The sequence below is a fragment of the Lycorma delicatula genome, chromosome 11, assembly GCF_047948215.1.
Source record: "Lycorma delicatula isolate Av1 chromosome 11, ASM4794821v1, whole genome shotgun sequence".
NCBI lineage: Eukaryota > Metazoa > Arthropoda > Insecta > Hemiptera > Fulgoridae > Lycorma > Lycorma delicatula.
In genome coordinates, this window is record NC_134465.1 from 48,369,803 (window position 1) to 48,390,586 (window position 20,784).

The 20,784-nt window shown below is 27.3% G+C and overlaps 1 protein-coding gene across 5 annotated transcripts in view; it reads left to right on the forward strand.

The window, feature by feature from the left end:
* Btk (tyrosine-protein kinase Btk29A) overlaps positions 1–4,870 on the forward strand; it is a 135,944-nt gene extending 131,074 nt beyond the window's left edge. For 2 of the 5 annotated variants that reach the window (XM_075378334.1, XM_075378332.1), the window contains exons 16-17: positions 562–695; positions 4,003–4,868. In XM_075378334.1, the coding sequence (XP_075234449.1) occupies positions 562–695; positions 4,003–4,104 (236 nt within the window). In that variant the 3' untranslated portion in view covers positions 4,105–4,868. Of the gene's footprint in view, positions 1–561; positions 696–4,002 lie in introns of all 5 variants that reach the window. The other 3 variants (XM_075378330.1, XM_075378331.1, XM_075378335.1) reach the window with 2 other exon arrangements.
* Positions 4,871–20,784: the final 15,914 nt, after the last annotated feature.

Below are 20,784 nucleotides of genomic sequence, written 5' to 3' on the forward strand. Positions count from 1 at the left end.
GCAAATACATCACTAAGTTTAAATCTATTCCATGTGCTAGATCATTCATTGATTATGAATGTGTGTGTATATTTACACACATCCATCATGTACTAAATACAAAAATGTTGTATTGTAATTTATCCTGGCCTTTGTTCTATGATCTTTTTTGGCTACATCATTTAATCATATTACAAACCTTTACTAAAGATCACAATTCAGGATATAAAATATCCCGTATTTCCAGTCTGAAAAACTGACTGAGCTATTAAAAAAAAAATTGCCTGTAAATATCTAGATGTTTGATTGATATGCAAGATAGTAAAAGCAGTAGATATTTGTTCTCCATATTCAAATATTTATGATACTTATCTCAGACGGTTACAGTCTGCTCCTTTATAAGAAGCTCCTGCTCTTAGAATGTTTTCAAAAGTGGATAAGTAATTGTTTTTATCTGTGAAAGAGCAACTAGGGCTTTTTGTTAACAGTTTTCTTCTTCACTTCACATCTTGAAGTAAAATTCATTATTTAATATGCATACAAAATTTGTTTCATTGTAATATATGAATAATTTTTTCTTAGGTGTTTTAATGTGGGAAGTATTCACTTGTGGTAAAATGCCGTACGGTAGATTGAAAAATACTGAAGTTGTTGAACGTGTACAACGAGGTATAGTACTGGAGAGACCAAAAGCTTGCTTCAAAGAGGTTTATGAGGTAATATTAAGAAATTGTATTTTCTAATTTAGAATTAAACTCTTTGTATAGGATGAGTTACTTAAAACTCAGCCGCTACAGGTTAAACACTTTTACAACATTTAACATTTTATGAATGAAAAAAATTGAAAACATTAATTAAATTCTGTAATACATTAGTAAAAGTATATTTGCTATATTTTTACAAAAGATGTTTGAAATGAATGATGCACTTTTGTGCTAGAGTTATTTGATGCAAAACATTATGAAAAATCATTGTGCAAAACCACTGACTTCTTGTTGAATGTTCACCTTCATTTCATCGATAGTATGAGGATTTGATTCATAAAGTCTATCCTTCAAATAGCCCCAAAGGAAAAAATTGTAACTACACAGATCTGGGAAAGCGATGGCCACTGTCCCCTGTTGACAGTTCTTTCTTCTGAAAAGCTGCATGATTGCATGCTAGTAAATTTTTTGGTGTGTGACATGTTAATCCTTTTTGTTAGAAGGAGGTGTACTGTTTTCACTATTTGTTAACTGAACATAGAATTCTTTGAAAATTGTAATGTACATTTCTGAGTTGACAGTCCATTCAAAAAATATTGGCCCTGCTATACTATTACCAGAAACTTCCACTATTCACAATTTCCTCATCATTAATGATGAGGAAATGCTCAAACATTTGGTGAGGATTTCTACTCATCTCATACCTGGTGTTGTGTGAATTAACACAGTCGGATAAATGAAACTGTGTCTTATATGGTATGAAATACAGCATTGGATCTATCTGTCCATCAACAATGCTTTTGAGAAGCCATTCACAATAATTAAGACTGTCTGTTCTTTTAAGTTGTTGCTTGGTTATTACACGATATGGTTTCAAATTTAAATAATGAAGAATCTTTTGCCAAGATGTATATTTTACACTGCTATGTGTGATAATTTTTTTTTGGACTGGTAGAAATTTTTCTTTGAATATCGGCTGTGGCTTTTGGTGTCTCAGTGGAAGGTCATGTATTTTGCATTTAAAACTGACCCCATTGTATGCTATTTTCTAACCGAATCAAGTATGTTACTTTTTGCTGGGTTATTTGTACTCAGAGATTTTCCCATAGATATTTGATGTATTTCTTGAAAGGATTCAGAATACACATAAGTTTCCATTATAGCAACCCTTTCCTTGATCAAATAAGGTATTTTAGAAAAACGCAACTGCAAAGAACAAAACTGTACTTCATTGAAGCTTGAATAGTTTACATAAAGCTTGACAACATTAAATGAGAATAATAACATATACAACCAATTGTAGAACAAGTAATAGCAGCAACGGTAGCAGTATTAAAAGTGACACAATAACTCCAGTTTGAGCTGGGTCAGTTCGGTTTAAGTTGTTCACTCGGTTTAACTGTTTTACTTTTTTACATTATTTTGTTTATCATTTTATACATAATTTGTTGAAAGAAACTAAAATAAATAAGATCATACTATTTTATTTTAATAATAATGTATTCAGTATAATCTTAGTAGTAGTGACAGTAGTAAATTTCTGTGTCTGTATACACAATTATTGCATTTTAAATACGTTTTTTTAATGATCTTTAATGATTATTTTGGATGTGGATGTAAGTTAATATTTATTTATAATTTTAAATTAAGCTAATTTTTTAAAAAATATTCTTTAATATTAGTTTGTAATTGTAACCACATGTTTGTTGGAATTGAAAAAAAGTTAAAAGATAAAAATAAAAGTGTGTAAAACAAAAATTCATTTTTAGAATCTAATTGAAGCTTTATACCAAGGCAGTGTGATGATAAGTCAGATATATATATATAAAAAACTTTAGCTATTACTTTTCCTCAAGGAGAATTTCTTTAAATAGACAAAAAATTATTTTTATCATAATTTTTGTTTACTTTAAATATTTCTGTTGGTAAATAGGTTATTTTTTGTGTCATGTCGTATGGGGGTATATTCAAAGACAATTATACACTTAATTCCACCTTCTCATTGTTTTCAAATAGTTTACCTTCCAGTGCCTTCTTCATTACGATCTAAACAAGAAGTAATCACATGCTGCAAAGGCAAACTGTAAAGGGAAGTTCAAGGTACATCTGATGCATTTAAGATATTTAGAAACTATATAGAAAGTAGTGATTCATGTTTGGCATAAGCATTTTAATGATGGTCGTATTAGTTGAATGTGATATTCATGCTGCCTCAAAAATGATGAAAATATTAAGTGTGTTGAAAATGTTGTTTTAAGTGATGTGGCAAGAAAAGCTGCTGAGGAAATAGTATCAACAATTGGGATATTTAGAAGTTGTATAATTATTTCTGTAATGATCTGTACATGTTTGTCAATATATTCTTCCAAAAATGTTATTTACAGATCAGAAAGAAATTCGCATAAATTGCCCGTATGGGGAAAAGATTCAAGAATGCTAAAGACATGGAAGCCAATGCAACGAAGCAGCTGAGGACCGCTATCTCAAACTGGGTTCCAGAAATATTTCCAACAACTTCATAAACAGCAAAAATACATAGTCGCTGAAGGAAATATACTCAAAAACATTTTCATATAACTTGTTTTTAAAAAAGAAAATATTTGTGGGAATTTTAAAAAAACATGTTTTGTATTGTAAAATATTACAGAGGAAAAATGTTTGCTCCTCAGTAGATTTAATTAATATCTCACCTAAAACTTAAAATTGGGAAGAAGAGATGTAGAGTAAGGGTGAGGGATGAAAAAGGATCAACCTTTTTTCTACCTGATCCCATCAGGGGCCTATTGTCTCACACTATCTGATTAGATGCAGAGGTGTTATTTGGTAGAACAATCTACCAAATAACACCTCTGCATATAATAATAGGTAGCTTGAGGTAGTTCTACCCAATGAGCTAGATTTTGATATCTGATGTTTACCTCTAAATTTAGGTTAAACATTAGATTATCTCTAATAATTAAACATTATTCAATCTGTGCTGAGGATGCCAGGACTGATGATCCTGTATATCTTTGGTGTTTGGAAGCTATTTATGGACAGATTTAGAGACTGATATTTAGTGGTGGTTGTATAATACTGAAGTGCCTATCGGAGAATCCAGACCTCCTACCTCTTAATAACTAATACACCTAGTAAGTCTGTAAAGAAAAAAATTTATAAGTACCTTTCATTCTGACGATTTTGTATCACCAAAATAAATAAATGATCTATGCAACCAGTTAAAATCGATCAGTTAAGTAATCGTTCGATCAAAAAGTCTTTTGCAGCAATTATTAAGCATAAGTATGTAATAAATAATAATGACTTTTGTTTATTACAGGTAATGCGACAGTGCTGGTGTCATTCTCCAGAAGATAGACCTTCATTTCGCTCATTGAAAGAACAATTGACTGCCGTATCTCAGGGTTTGCTCACAGATTGACTCGCTCTATTGATATCTATTAAACATTCATCCGGCGGTTCTTGTCCTATTTGCAGCTTAATCACTCCATTATGTCAAGCATTAAAACCATATTCAACCCCTAATGCTTCCCATTAACTTGTTTTATTATTTATTACTTTAATCGGTATTTGATCAGTTATTCTTATGTAAATATTTTAACTATATATTGTAATTTTAATTTAGTAGTAAGTATATATATATATATGTATGGTAGTAAAAATATTATTAATAATAATTACAGTAGTATATTTATAGCAAGAATATCTATTATATATATACGTTACAGTTAATGTCTTGTCATTTAACAGAATCTAAATTTGACTTTAAATTGTGCCAATCGGCATCATTCCATTTACTTGTTTGTTTGTATATACGTAACATGTTAGTTGATTAAATGTGAACTGAATTTAGTGAAATTTGTGTATATTAGGTAAATTGTTATTTTATATATAAGTTATTAGCTTTGACAAATTAAAAATGAAGAAACCCAATACATGGTATCAAACTCTAAAATGTGGACACAGTGAGTTCTGTAGATAAACTATTTTATTTGATAAGTTATTTTGTAAAGCAAGTTGTTGTATAAAGTAAGAAAATAAAGATGTTATTTCTTATATAAATGAACATTGAATTTTACACTTTATTAGTTACATATTTATCAAGTTGTCAAATGGTATATATCTTGAAATTTTAATATAATGATACTTTTATGAATGAAAGATGTTTGCAAACGTATGATTTAAAACATTCTATATTTTTTGGTATATGAAAAAAGAAAATATTTTGCTTTTTAAATAAGAATTATTTTTTGTTTAGAAAAATTCAAAATTGTTAACAGTTTCAGTAACAATTCAGAAGATATTTTTTTCTTTTTTTCATATACAAAATTTATATTGAGAAAATATGCTACAGTGCTAAAATTTAATTTTTAAGTATTTATGAATTCATGCATTATTTTAAAGGTTCCTGATTTAGAAATTAAGGTTCCTTAGTTCTTAGAAAGGTATACGTGTCCATTCATCTACATACCTATTAATAAGTTCATTTAGTAATATATTACTACATGTAACAACTAATTTGTTGCATTAATTTGTTTAAATTTAAGTATTTATAATCAAAGTGACTAGTTTCCTTTATATATTGTATCTAGTTTGATTGTAGCATAAAATGTTAGGTTTTGATAAGAGTAGCATTTTTTAACATAAAAAAAATCTAAAATAATTCAAATAATTTTTTAATTAACGAAATATACCTTTAAAAATTTCCATTAAATTATATAGTCTTGAAACTTTTATCTTTAGCAATAAAATATTTTTATTTTTTTTTAATTACAGCTAATGTTTAACAGAAAAGTTATAAGTAAATTATAAAAAGTGTAGCACAGTTATCATTCTATTGAATGTTTCCTTTTTAAGATTAGATTATAATGGTAAAAAATAAAATAAACGATTACTGCCCTAAAATTAAAACGACTTGTTTTTAAATTAAAGCAATTATTTAATTTCTGATGTATATCCTAAATCATGTAAGTATCACTTATGTACATTGAAATAGTAATAAAAAGTGTGTTTACATTAGAACCAATCAACTCCAGGTAAGTTACATTCCATCAGAAATAAAATAATAATAACAATAATATTTGGTATATAAACTGATTACTTTCGGAATCATCAGTAGTTGTTATAACTTATTTTAAATAATAGAAATAAACATAGATAAATTATTAGTATAAATAATATTTTATAGTATTTTAGATATTAGATTGCAAGTAATTTATAATAAATATTTTTAAAAGAATTATCGTTTGTAAGTATAAAGTTGTATTCATAATTAATTTATCAATTGATAAAGTGTATTCGTTACAAGATGATGGCTCCACTATGTCTGATGAAATGTCTCGGGTAGTAATATCCTTGAAATCTAAGAGGTTAGAATAAAATGCTTACAGTCAAAGCCACATTTCATCACTGATAATATTATACTTCCGGATAACTAATATCACTATATGGTATTGATATTTTTAGTGGTTACCGATAATCAAATTTACAACAATACAATTAAAATAGTAGACTTAAAATAATAAAAGTTATATCACACTTCCTAGGAAGGATATGGATTACATTGTATGCAAAATTGTATGAAAATTTGGAGATAAATTCAGTCATGTCATGTGAATTACTCCTCAGACATTTAACGTTTTTTAGTTTAGCATATTTTAGATGATGTAGTATGAAATCATACTATATTGTAATTAGAACATATTAATTCTATTTTTTTTGTTAAATATCTCTGAAATATAAGCCAATTTTGTTCTAAATCAAATGTAGTACTAAACAGTAAATTAAATTAATACCAAAAGTGGAGGAAATTTATTCAAAATTTATTGTAAAAAAATATAACTGAGTTAGTTGTACAATTCGTTTATACAAATTTATATCTATTATAACTTCACATCAGTGTTTTTTTATGAATTAATTTTTTGATTTGTGATAATAAACTGAATAATATAATGCTTTAAAGAACAATTATTTTTGAAAATGTCATGACTCTCAATCCTGTTAATCTTTAATTTCGTTTAGTAATCTATTAATCAAAATTGGATCATTTTCATTGTACTTTTTATATATCAATTTAAAAAAATTAATTTAATTAAAAAAAGAAATGAATATGTTCCCATTAACTGGCATCCACCCAATTTCAGTTATTTTTGTATTCACCACTAAATTTTTCACCTTGAAATCTCTGCCCTACTTACTTGATAGTTATTGCTCCAGTGGCCATAACAAACTAATATGATGCAGCATTTTGTTGAATATGGTGTTTTTATATTTTTCTGCCAAAACATGGACTCAGCTAGATAACTGTCTCAGTGATGTCATATTGTTCCCCATTGTTTTTGTTTCACCCTCAATCGAACCCTACAACTTCTTGATGTATTGGGTGTGTGTGTGTTGGTAAGTGATTTAATAAAGTTATAATGTGGTTAACTCGTATGCATATATCCAATAACTTTAGTCTTCTGTGCGGTACACTCACCAGATATTGCTGACAGTTACCAAACAGAATTTTGTGTTGAATGATATTTAGTAAAATGGCTATGTACAATGATTAGAAACATTTTGTTGGATGTTTACAAAAGCCCTTGAAAATCCGTTGTTGGGATAGAACTATCCAAGCATTGTTTTTTCCAGTGAATGAATATACTCTCATTAACCTCCATGACAATGCCTTCTCAATGAATTAATATTTTGTTAATTTTTCACACCAGCAATAAATAAAATACACAATGGTTACAAGTGGAAGCCTTCAACTTAATAATACTATTCTCCATAATATCCTCTGTAAATTATAACTTTCTATCATGACAGTTCCTACATGGCCTAATGGTTAACAATATACCATGTTTCTGTAATAACACCACAGCTGTTTCTTCTGTGCTTGTTAACTGCCACAGATTCATTGGCATTGTATTACTCTAAACGAATATGATATCAACTGAATGAAGTATAAAAGCAGAATAGCTTATCAGAAGTAGAAACAAGAAATACATTCATTATCTACTGTATAGAGAAACAAGATGTCAACTTCAGTAGTAGTGATTAATATCATAAGTATAAAAGGAAATATGATTTAATGGTTTTTTTTTTTTTATTCATGAAGATGATCTCATTTTATGGTTGAAAAATATCTTGTGAATATTTGAGCTTAGGTTATGTTCGCATTTAGTAAATTATATCTTATTTAATGATGATTACCGTGTGTTTTCTACCTTATTTTTTTTTTGTATTACGCTTAAAAATATTTTATTTCTTACTCCACCTCTTTTTACATTTACATTTTTTACCTTTTGATGTGTAACAAAGCTGGATGGCTACGTTTAAGTGTGTGTAGCTTATCAGTTACAGTTTTTTAATGTTTTCCATCGTTCCGAAATGATGATCCTTCAATTTCAGTTTCAACTTAAGGAAGCAGTAGATATCACATGGAGCTAGATCTGGGCTGTAGGGAGGCTGTGGAAGTAGGATAGATAGTAAATGTTTCTCTTTGCCAGAAATTCTCGAATTGAAAGCGAAGTGTGAGCTGGTGTGTTATCATGGTGCAGCACCCAATCATTTGCAATATCCTTTTGGACTCACTGAACCTTTTTCAAAGTCTTTCCAAGATATCTTTATAAAAGGTTCATTTAACTGTCTGTCCTAGAGGTAGTAATTCTTTATGCACAAAGCACAGCTCGCACCACTTCCACATTTTCATCGTTAGTTGACGAGGTTGGTCTTCCAGAACAAGGGTCATCTTCAACATTTTCATGGGCCTCTTTGTAAGCTTTGTGTCACTTAACATCCATAGTTCTTAATAGAATGGCATCTCCATAAGCTTTGGTTAAATATTCTAATGTTTCTGTGGCAGACTTGTTGAGTTTTACACAAAATTTGATAGTGTAATGTTCAATATTTTCCTCTATCGGAAACATAACGTGGTTATAAAACACGAACAACAGTAGCATGCAACTTGATCCAGTTGAAACAAGCATGCACCTGCAGGTAAGGTACCTATGTACTGTTATATATCAAGAACGTTTTACATTACCTTTTCATCTGTAGGAAAATCAGTGCACTTACTTTTGGAACAAACCTCATATATGTAATACACAAAAGGTGCGTGTGTGTGTGTGCCCATGCATACTACATCACCCGTGTCTACTTTTTAAAATGTGATTACAAAAAAATTTTTCTTTTGTGCTTTTTTGTAATTTAATTGTGCAGTATTATTAAAAGAAAATGTATATTTAAATTAATTTTATTATGGTTTGATGAAATAGATGCACTAATTAATAAAATGCAATAATTAATAAAAAATTTAAGCTTTGTAGATAGATAATGATCTAAACTTTTCAAGAAAATTTCAATAATTTTAGAACGTGATTTATACACAGCTAATCAAAGTAAGAAAATAATTTAACTGTTCTAATTTTAGAATGTTGAAATTTGCTTTGTTATTTTATAATGAAGCCTATCGTAGTGTTTTCTTTATCAAAAACACAAGAGATCATTGATTGCATCCTGATTTACTACTACTGCTATATACTACTGTATTATACCACTACCAGTATACTACAACAGTGAAAGTCATTATCATCTGATATCCATGTTTTACTTAATATTATTACTTCAAAAATAATTTTACTGTTTTCAATAATATAAACTAATTCATCAAAATTCTTGCTTATACTGTCATATATTCATATGCAAAATATTAAAGAAACTAGTCTTTTCTTACATAAAAAATAATTCAAAATTATATCATTACTTGTGTCATAACGTAAATATCATTATTCAAAAACAAAGGAAAAAAAATTAAACGTAGAAAGAAAGTAAAGCTTATGAAAACCTCTCTAAACTGAGCTGAGAAATAACTATATTTACAAATAAAAATCATGTTACCCATTTAGTTAAAAAATACAAGTTCTCTTATTATTATTTTTATTTTAGATTTTTCAGTTTTCTTAACAAAAATGTTGCAGTCTTGCTCCCAAATAAAAGTCAATTCATTTTTTTCTAGCTATTTAGCCATTGCTAATAAATGTTTAAAATATGGCGATAGTTGTCCATTTATGCACACATATGTTTCTCGAAGATTGCTGTTGATTTCAGAAGATTTTAAACCTTTTCTCTTTTTTGATGCAGTGATCCACTCTTTTTTGTTTTGTACTTGCGACAGATTTTACTGATTGCACTTGATTTATTGGCCATCATCATTCATGTACAGTCGACAAATCATCTTTCTTAAGTCTGCGTTTATTGTTTTAGCTACACATTCTAAAATCTAGAGTAAATTTTCTTCTTTTGTTTCTGGTATGCCGATTATTTCAGTATTATCCTTTTTAGATTATTGTTATAGGGCATGAAGTTCTCCTTCCAAATGAGGTATATTTTTCGACAATGCTGTGATTTCATTTTCCAAATCTTATTTTTTTTCTAGTTCATTTTTGTCAACCGTAAGTCAATCAAGGTGAGATTTATTATCTTTATTTGTTCTATTTAACTTTTCCAGTTTATGGTTGGTTTATTTCATCAAGTTGTGTATTAAACATAAAAGTCAGATCCTTGCATAAGGATGTTATCGTTAATAAAAGTTGAACAAATTTACTTCCAAATCGATCGTCTCTCACAGGTAAGCAGTTGTCACTTTTCCATGCTGCACCCTAGCTTGTGAATCTTTTTTTTTTGGAACTTTTTGATAGATTCTAGTCTAGTGTACGCAGGATGAAAAGAATTTTTATATTCACTATCCACTACCTCTTTTACATTCAAGAACTTGAAGTGTATATTTAAAGCAATCTGACATTTGAAAAACTTTCAAACAACCGCAGTAGGAAAAGGTTTTTGTAATGAGATAAGAATGAACAAGACATTCTTTCCCATCGAAATCCAAACTGATGCATTTGATCACCATTTGTATTGTAAAAATTAAAAAGAAAAAACCATTATAAAACATGTCAGTAATACATTATGCTCAACTGGAAAAAATATAAACAAGTATCTACACATGTGGTAGATTTTATGACAAGACTTGTATCATAGTTGGTATGTTACAATATTTAACGATGTGAAGTGGCCATAGTCTGGAATGCAAAATCTAAACTGGTTCCTGTTAAATCACCAAAATCAAATAATATTAATGCAGTTTCCATTTTTCATGCGATTATATACTGTTGACCGTTTTTTGAGCAATGATCTTTATTTTTTAAAAAATCTTAATAATGAATTCTGATAAAGTATATTGTCACTTAATTAAGCTTTGTTTATATTGTTCCTAACATATCTAATTATTGACTAATTAAGGGACCACCTTGATTATTAATTAATTAGCATAGTCTTGTGTAATTTTTTATAAGTTATAGCTTTCTATGAAAGTAATGATGCTCATTATATAATTTTTTTTTTTTTTTTAATATTGCCTGAATTTTTAAAAATAGTAAAAATACTTTCCTATAGTGCTTTTTTCCTTTTTTATGCCGTCATGGATATTTCCATATCAACTAATAATTATTGTCAATTGTATAAATATACATTTAATATTCAATTATAATGTATATTCAATTATATATATGTACACATATACACACACATGCACACATACACACACACAAGTAAACTAATTAATAAATAATTTTTTAAAAGAAGATTATGTTAATTTTAGAATTATTTATTAGAATATAGCAATTCCCTTCAACAAAAATATTTTTATTTCTTGTAGCAAGAACAAATTTTAATCATAAAAATAACCCTTTCTCATCACTTGCAATACTAAGGGGGAGTCAGAAATATATCTTCTTGGTTTTTTTGGTAATTAGGTTATATTAAAACAAAAAAATGTGATTTAATAGAAGATGCAAATCATTTAATTATAACTAATATAATAAAAAAATATATATTATTAAATATAAATTGTAAATCATTTTCACTCTCTTCACTTATTTATAGTTTCACATTATATATATATATGTTGGGTTTCCCAGAAAAAAGTTACTGCAAACAGAAAATAAAGTAGTGGTCTTTGAAAAATTGTTTCTGTAGGGTTTATATTGTAATTTTTTATAAATTACCAAATAAATTTATTTACTTTTAAATGAGTCTTGTTGCTTTGTATTAAAAATCATAAATTAAAGAAATAAAAAGAATATATGAAACAAAAAAAACTTGTTTCATATTGTTTTTAATAATGGATTATTCATAATTCTGAATTTTTTATTTGTACTGAAGAGAATAAGCAAGCATGTTGACATAAATTAAGGCGACCTCACTTAGTATTTCTAGGCTAAATAGATTTGATAGATGAAAAAATTAAGCAAAAAGTTTCTTTATAATAGACATAATTATAACGTGCAGAAATGCGAAAGTGCTAATTATTTTCCTTTTTTTTTAAGAAATAAGTGTAATAAAACGAATAGTGTAATAAAACAGACCTTACAAAAAAAATTGTCTTACACTGTAGACCATCTTTTTTGTTTTGAATCCTATTTATGGCTTATATTTAAAATGAAATCACACTTTTTTGTATCAATATAACCTAATTACCAAAAAAACCAAGAAGATATATTTCTGACTCCTCCTTAGTATTGCAAGTGATGAGAAAGGGTTATCTTAATCAATTCTATATATACAACAGTGATATAATGTAATTTTTTTTTACTGCATTAATAAAACTGAAAATCGCCAGTTTTATTTCTTAATGTATGAAACATGAATTTAATTTATTGAAAATGAAGAAAAGTATCAGAATTTTTCCATTGGATTTCATCTTATAAAAATTGTTTAAATTTATGTTTTGAAAATTATTGATGTAAAACAGTATATATATATATATTCATTAAATTAATAAATTTTATGAACTTGTTAGTATATAATATTTTTTATCAAGTAAAGTTAAATATTTCAAATAAATAACATATATCTATTGTTTCTGATAACATAAACATCATATAATATGACATATACACTTTTCAATGAAGTAAACCTGTTTCTAAATTTAATATATACATATATATAATTTTCTTTGCTCCCTCATTGCATTAAATTGATAAGTTAAATGTTTTGTAAAAACAATGAAGAAGATCAGTCATCATATATTTTTAAATGCAATGCAAAAATTGTCAAATATAAACCAAGGTAAATTTAAAGAAAGGATATTAATTGATCCATGAATAAGGGAATTGATTGGTTAAGAGATAATATTCAACACCCTGCTAAGTGATGTAGAACTTGTTTGGACAGTATTTAAAAACCATGCAAAAATATAATATTGTGTCATTAATTTGTAAAATTATCAGAATTTTGTGGCTAAATGTATTATCTTCAGAGAAATTGAATATAATGTGTTAACAATTTCATTCTCTCACTTTCATGTGGATCTCTTTTCATTAAATATTGGAGCAGTGGTGAACATTTTCATAAAGATATATCAGTGATGAACACTATTATAAATATGTTGTAGCAAGCCTAGTATAGAAAAGGGTATCAAGCAGTATGTTTTAATTTAGGTGTGTTAAAAAAAAAGTGTATGTTATGATTTTTTATAAATTTCTTTAATCTTGCTTCTTTCAAACATAGTGCGATTCAAAATTATAGTTATAGATTTGAAATCTGGACAGACAGGTGCATGTCATCCCGTAGAAAGGTATTAAAAAAAAATTATGTTCTACATCAATGTAAATGAATTATTTCGTAAATTATAACTGAAAATTAAGATGACCTAGGGATCAGAATATGTTTTCTCGGTTGGTAAGTTGTATTTTATATAGTTTTACTCTAGTTGTTTCATTTATTAATATTGATAATAAATAATTAAATCGGATACTAATGTAAATAATATATATATATATAAATAAACCTAGCAGAACTATACTATGTGTAATAATAACTTTTATATTAAACTTTTGTGCACATTTTTGTAATTGGTATTATATGAAAAACCTAATTGATGACTATTGTATTTTAACATGTATGGTTTACCTTAGGCTTTCGAACAATCCATTAGATTTACTAAAAATCATATCCACCATTTCTTAGGATTTGTTGCTTATTATTTTTTTTGTCCTAACAAATTAAAATATCCACTGACAATTAAAATATCCTTAGACAGTAGGTTATATTTAATTATTTTTAAATTATTCCATTTTACATAGATATTTTATAACTCTACAAATATTATACCAATTTATACTACAATATAATATACTGGGTGTTTCAGATGAATTTATTATAAACTACGCACAATAAAAACAAAATTGATGTAAACAAAAGTTACTGTGATTGGAGGGGGAAGCCTCATGGTGACCTTGACTTTATTTCAAGGTTAACATGATTTATCAAATGGAATGACCTATTATTTACCCCCACCAATGAAAAGAGCAGAAAATTTTACATTTGAGTATGTGGTCACACATATGACCTTAGGCCTTTTTTGAATATCATAGGCTAATCATCAGAGATAGTGATATTTAGGTGCTGGATTCTTTTTGCAGATATTTACAGTCGCTGGTTTCAAAGATGTAAAAAGAGGATTGCTATCGGTTAATATCTCGAATCAGCTAATTGTGTTAATTAAATACTCTATGTAATAACTCCTAAACCATGAACTTCAAGAAGCTGGAAAAAATGAAACATAATCATAAAACATCGAAATTCAAAAAATGAAATGTAATCATAAAACATCGAAATTCAAGTATGTCAACGTGACATTTTTCACTCTTTCCAATGGTGCTATCAAAAAAGGTAATTCAATTTGATAAAACTCAATGACCTCCAAATGGGACTTCAAGGTCATGGCCAAGGTCGCCATTTGATATTCTCTCATCCATATAACTTATGTAATTTTTATGCTCTTTCCCATAATTTGTGAGATAAATGGGCTGCAGTATAAATATTTCAAGAATATTTTATGACCTTCAAAAACGTGTAATTCATACAAAACTATATCTGATGGTTAACGATATAATACTAAAAAAAGGTTCAAAGGTCATACGTCTAACCACATATTCCAATGTAAAATTTTCTGCTCTTTGCATTGGTGGGGTCAAAAATAAGTCATTCCATTTGAAAATATTGTGTTAACCTTGAAATAAGGTCAAATCCAAGGTCACCCTGAGGTGTTCCCCCTCCAATCTGAGTAACTTTTGTTTAAGTTGTATTTTTGTATTGTGCATAATTTACGAGAAAATTGCTTGAAATGATTAAAATTAAACAGTTACAAGTAAAGGTGGGTTGTAAACACCTATTACTATATTCATGTATGATATAAAAAGCATAGTTATTTTCTTTTACTGTTGCTAAAAAATATTACAATTTTTTATTTTTATTTCTTTTTATAATCAGTATGGATATTAATATTTAATTTTGCATTATTTAATTTACTATTTCAATTTCAATCATTTGTTATTTTATCCCTATCTTATTGTCTTTTAAGTATTTATTTTGCAGTGGTTAAATCAATTAACAAGAAACTGTTTGCAAATATGAGAAAATTGCTTATTCATAGCAAAGGTAGAAAAATTATTATTAAATACATTGAAGAAGAGAAGGAAAAAACAGACAGGTTATTATTTCATCAAATCTTCAATAATTAGTTATTAGTTCACATTTTTTTTCATTTGTAAAGTTAACTTGGTTGCATTGTAAATTGGTGATGACCACAGCACGTTACTATTTAAGTCCAGATACAATATTAATTTGATCATTCAGTAGTGGATTTCTAAATGTTCCAAAATGATGTTAATGCCGGTCATAGCATCTTCATTTTTTTTTCTTTTTCTAACATCTTTTCATTCAGCTTTGATCTGTTATTTATACTGAACAATAATCCAATTTTTTCCTGTATCAGTTCCTTTATTGGAATATTTAAAGAAAATCTTAAATAATATTTATTCATTTTATTCTCATTCTGGATTAATATGCCAATATTAATAATGGATGCCAATATTTTGAAGTAATATAACATAACAGTAACTTACATTTTCAATGTTGTTATAAATAACAGCAGTGAAAATTGTAGAAGACAGTTAACAACAACTAATTAATGACAAACCAAATAAAGCGTATATATAAGATTATATACGTATGCAAAAGATTATTTATGATATTATAACACTTTCATTCTCCTTTTCTGTTTTCTTAACAATATTATTCTAAAAAACAGATTTAAATTTTTTTCTCTGTGTCCCATTTAAAAAATGAACCTCCAATAGAAACCGGAAGTTGGCAATATGACCAAAAGATAGAGTGCCCCCTAACTTGGTAATCAATTTTTTTTGCATTTTCCAGAAAAATCACTTCCTTCAATTTTAGAAGGGGTGGATGGGTGGTCTAGGATGCCTGATATAGAGATATAGAATATTTAAGGTTTAATTAATATTTGTGATTTGTTTCTAAAAGGTGATTCCTGTTGTATGTCGACTTTTAAAACTAAGATTTTTTCCAATTTTTAAAATTGTACATTCAAAGCAGTTAAGTTTATATATTTATAAGGTATTGTGTTTTGTTAAAGTGGTTTACTTGATGTTTTTTTATTTTCTAAAGGTTACATTGCATCCGTGTTTTTAAATTTTGAATTGTTTTCTCGAATCTTAGTGTGATATATTTATTTATTTCATTGTAGCCGTTATGAACTGCATTATTTCAACAATTTGCTTTTTCATTTTCTTTTTCTTTTACGACTTATTCATTACTTCCCAGTATTTTTGTTTTCTTTCTTCAGTCCAGACATATTCTACTGTTCTTGTTTTTGTTTTTCTGAGAAACCTGTGATGATGTTTTGGAATTTTCTTAGTAATAAATGTTTTTTGATTTTCTTATGTTATTTTCAGTTCTTCCAATATTTTTCAATTTCTTCTATCCAGTTCTATTTGTTATTATTTTTATTTATTATCTGGTGATATGTAATTTTTTTTTTTAAATTAGTGAGCCAGTGTATGTTATTAAATCTGTTTATGCACTAGGTACTTTATTTTTTTAATAAAGTATACTAAATACAGCTACCAAACAGATACATTGTCCTTATAAACTAAATTATTCTGATGTTACAATAACCACATGAAACTACTTAAGAAAAGGCATTTGCCAGCAGTAAAAATGACTTATATAATGTAAACATTTCCAAAAAAATAACCATAAAATCATACGTGAATGAAATTTATTAATGAAAATAGAGTTTTACAAAAACCCAGAAAACTATATATCTAATGATCAGACAAAATTCTAACCCACCACATTCTTTGTCCGTGCGTATCAAATTAATTTAAAATCATCATTGTCATCATTAACATTACTGTTAATAACATTTTTTAATATTACTGTCAATATTTTTAGCTGTCAACACTGAAAAACTACATTAATATTCTCATTGAAGATTCTTAAAAAAGTGAAAGAGGTATTATGATACAGACATTAGAAATATAGTTAAGCATTATTTATATATAAATTTTGATCAATTAGACTAAAAATTAATGTTTTTGTACGAATTATAGATTCAGAAAATGCCCTAAACTTTCTTTAATTGTAGTAGTTGTTACAGCATGCTAATATGTGTTTTTTTTAATAATTAAATTAGATATATAAACTCACTAAAGAGTTATTTCTAAATCTGTATTAATCTTTTTTTCAAATTTTTCTGTTCAGTAGTCTTAAAAGTTTCATACCTAGACCAGTCAGGATTTACTGAAAGTCAAGCAGATGTTTTTATGCTGCAAGGTGATATTATTTAGTTCAGTATGCAACTATTGAATATTTGAAAGAATTTTTTTTATTTTTAATAAACCACATAAACCACATTCTAATGTCGTATTAATTTTTTCCGTCAAGTAGTGTATCTAAATTTTCTAAAATAGTTCCTGCTGGGAACAAAAGAAAGGAAAAAATGTGCATAAAAGTATAAAAAAACTGTTTTGTATTAATACTTAAGGAATACTTAGATGTTTATAATGAGAATAATAATAATAATGATGATACTGTGTCGAATAAATTATATTTGTTACTATGAATGAAATAATAAATAACAGCGCACAAAAGTGGACATTTTTAGACTATAAAATTATATTTAGGTATGACATTGTAGTAAATTATTGTTATTAACAGTGTAATTAAAAATATCTTTATATGTTAAAATTATTAATTCTGTGGTATTTAAACAACGTAATATATAACATAGCTTCTATAATCAACAATATTGATAAATAAGATTATTTTAAAAGTGTTTTTAAACTGAATGAAGTTGTTTTATATAACAATATTTATTGTAATTGTAATAATATTACGTAAAAATATGTGCAGTATTAAGATTTTAATTGTTGTTGTTATTTATTCTCTGAATAATCTCTACATATAAAATAACATGTCATGATTCATTTATAATCAACGCCCAGCAAAAACTACTGAAAATAAATTGATGAAAATCTGTATAGATGTTTTTACGGTGTAAATTCACACTAAGAAAGAAAATTTTGAAATTCTGAGTTAAAGGTTAAAATGGAAATTCTGAGTTTAAACAATAAAAAATATAATATCAAATTTATTTTTGGTGTGTGTAATTTTCATGTGAATATTTAAAAACCAATTTCTAGATTATTTGAAATTCCGAGTTTAAAGGGTCAAAATGGATTTTTGAATTTTGTTTGAAACGTGGCTATAATTTTAATTTCTTGATAACAAATAAAGATATTAACTTGATTCTTGGTGTCTGTAATCTTCATGCAAATATAAAAAACCCAATTTCTAGTTTTTTGAAATTCTAAGTTTAAAGGGTTAAAATGGATTTTTGATTTTGTTTGAAATTCAGCTATTTTTTTTTTAATTTTGTGGTTATAAATGAAGATGCCAACTTGATTTTTGGTATATGTAATCTTAAGTGAATATCTAAAAACACATATCTAGATTTTTTTAATTCTAAGTTTGAAGGTTTAAAATGGATTTTTGAATTTTTTTGAAACCAGACAATTTCTGGAATTTCTCTATAACAAATGAAGATATCAACTTGATTTTTTATAAATGTAATCTTCATGTGAATATCTAAAAACCAATTTCTAGATTTTCTGAAATTCGACCTTCAAATGAGTGAAGAAAGGTAAAAAGATTTTGAACAATGATTTCAAATTTTCACTATTTACGACTAACTAAACGAGATATTCAGTAGATTTGGGTTTGCAAATACTTTTCAGATAAATATCTAAAAGTCACTTTCAAGTGTTTTTGAATTTTAATGTTTTAAGGAGTGCAACATTTTACAGTGTAGCAGCTCAACCAGCACAGCCACTGCCACTGCCACTGTTACTGTCTGTGTGACGCAACTGGCTGCACCTGCTTCAGTTATTTGATTAAAAAACATAAAATAATAAAAATTGACTTTTACAATAGCCCAGTTATGCAATAATGTGTTCTACTCTATTTTTTATGTACATTCTTTGGTGGCAATGTTTTTGCGATGCAACATCCATCTCCTTTGGTGCTTCTCATCAGTCAAAGAAGAAACCAGTCGATCACTGCAGGTTCATCCTCAATATTCACTTCACCGGTTTCTGGTGAACTAAATTTTACTGTCCATCTGCTCATAGTATTTCAGTCAACAGTTTCATTAAATGGCTTTTATCCAATAATAAATGTCATTAGTTTTCACTTTTCAAACAATTAAATTGCTGCATGTTGGTGTAGACTAGTTGACAATAGCAGGTTTACTTGACTCCATAACAGTAGCAACTGACACAAAATAAGCAAATATGGGTCAACAAGTTTTAGAATATTAGTAGGAAAATGAAGCTACCAGGTGGCAGTACCTGTTGCTTTGTGCGATTTTTCTCCCAATACATTCCAGTGTGTACTTTTCATTCACCTCTCATATTAACTAGCATAATCGTGTGAAATGTAAATTAAATATGATATTTTTTTAATGACCAGTTTTATAAACTGATCTCTTATGTCAATATAATGTAACGTTGCATGATAAGTAAATTACTGTGTAATAAGATGCACATTGCATAGGATAATTTATATAACAATATCACAGGTACTCTTGATAAACTACAAAGTAGATTTCATAAATTATTTAAAAACAGTCAGGTTTTCAGTGAAAATTATTATATAAAACCAGTTGATTTAATCGGTTATGTGTTTACAAATTGTTTAAAGATTTTCAAATGATTTGCCAATATATTAAAAATTACAACTGAAGGCCCTTTCTTTTCAGCCAAAGTTTTGTTTCGAGTACACACAATATGAAAACTGTTCCATTGTCAGATTTGATAAAGGTTGATATTGTTATTTTTTTTTTTTAAGAATAAGTGTCTATTTTTTTAGCAGTGATTGCACCTTTATAAATACGGAGAGATCCAAAAGTCGCACACATCAAAGTAAAAAAAAAAATAAAACGCGAAGTGATAATGTTTAGAGATGTATTTATTTTCACATCTACTCAAAATGGCTGTCCCATTCAGTAATGAATGTACAGTACTTTTGTATTAACGCCACCGCAGCTACAGCTTTATTTAAAAACAAAGTAGTCAATCGAATTTTGGTGGAAAATGAACAGTCTCTTTATTAATTTTAATAAATGGTTATTAATATTTATTTATTTTATAAATATAATTTAACCAAATTTAACCTACGCTCTCTTTGCTCGCTAACCTTGACTAATTAACACCGTAATTTTTTGAGTATTTATTTAATAAATTCAGTAATTATTGCAATTAATTTAAATAATCAAAACACTTCTGTTAATTAGTCAAGGTTAGCGAGCGTAGGTTAAGTTTGGTTAAATTATATTTATAAAATAAATAAACCATTTATTAAAATTAATAACGAGACTGTTTTGAATCTATGTTAAACTCTATATCGGCCCATTTTCCACCGAAATCCGATTGATTACTTTGTTTTTAAATAAAGCTGTAGCTGCAGTGGCGTTAATACAAAAGTACTGAATGTACAAACTCTTTTTATCATGTTTTTCTTTATGAGCTTTTTTTTATCCGGCTCCTTCTTTCTGAACATGATATGCACGAAAGTGCAACCTCTTCCATCGCTCTTTGAGCACTTGCATATGAAATCTAGGAATGGGCTGCTGATAGTCTACACAAGCGTTTTGAAGGTGAATACCGCATCAGATTCTTAACCTCAGTTG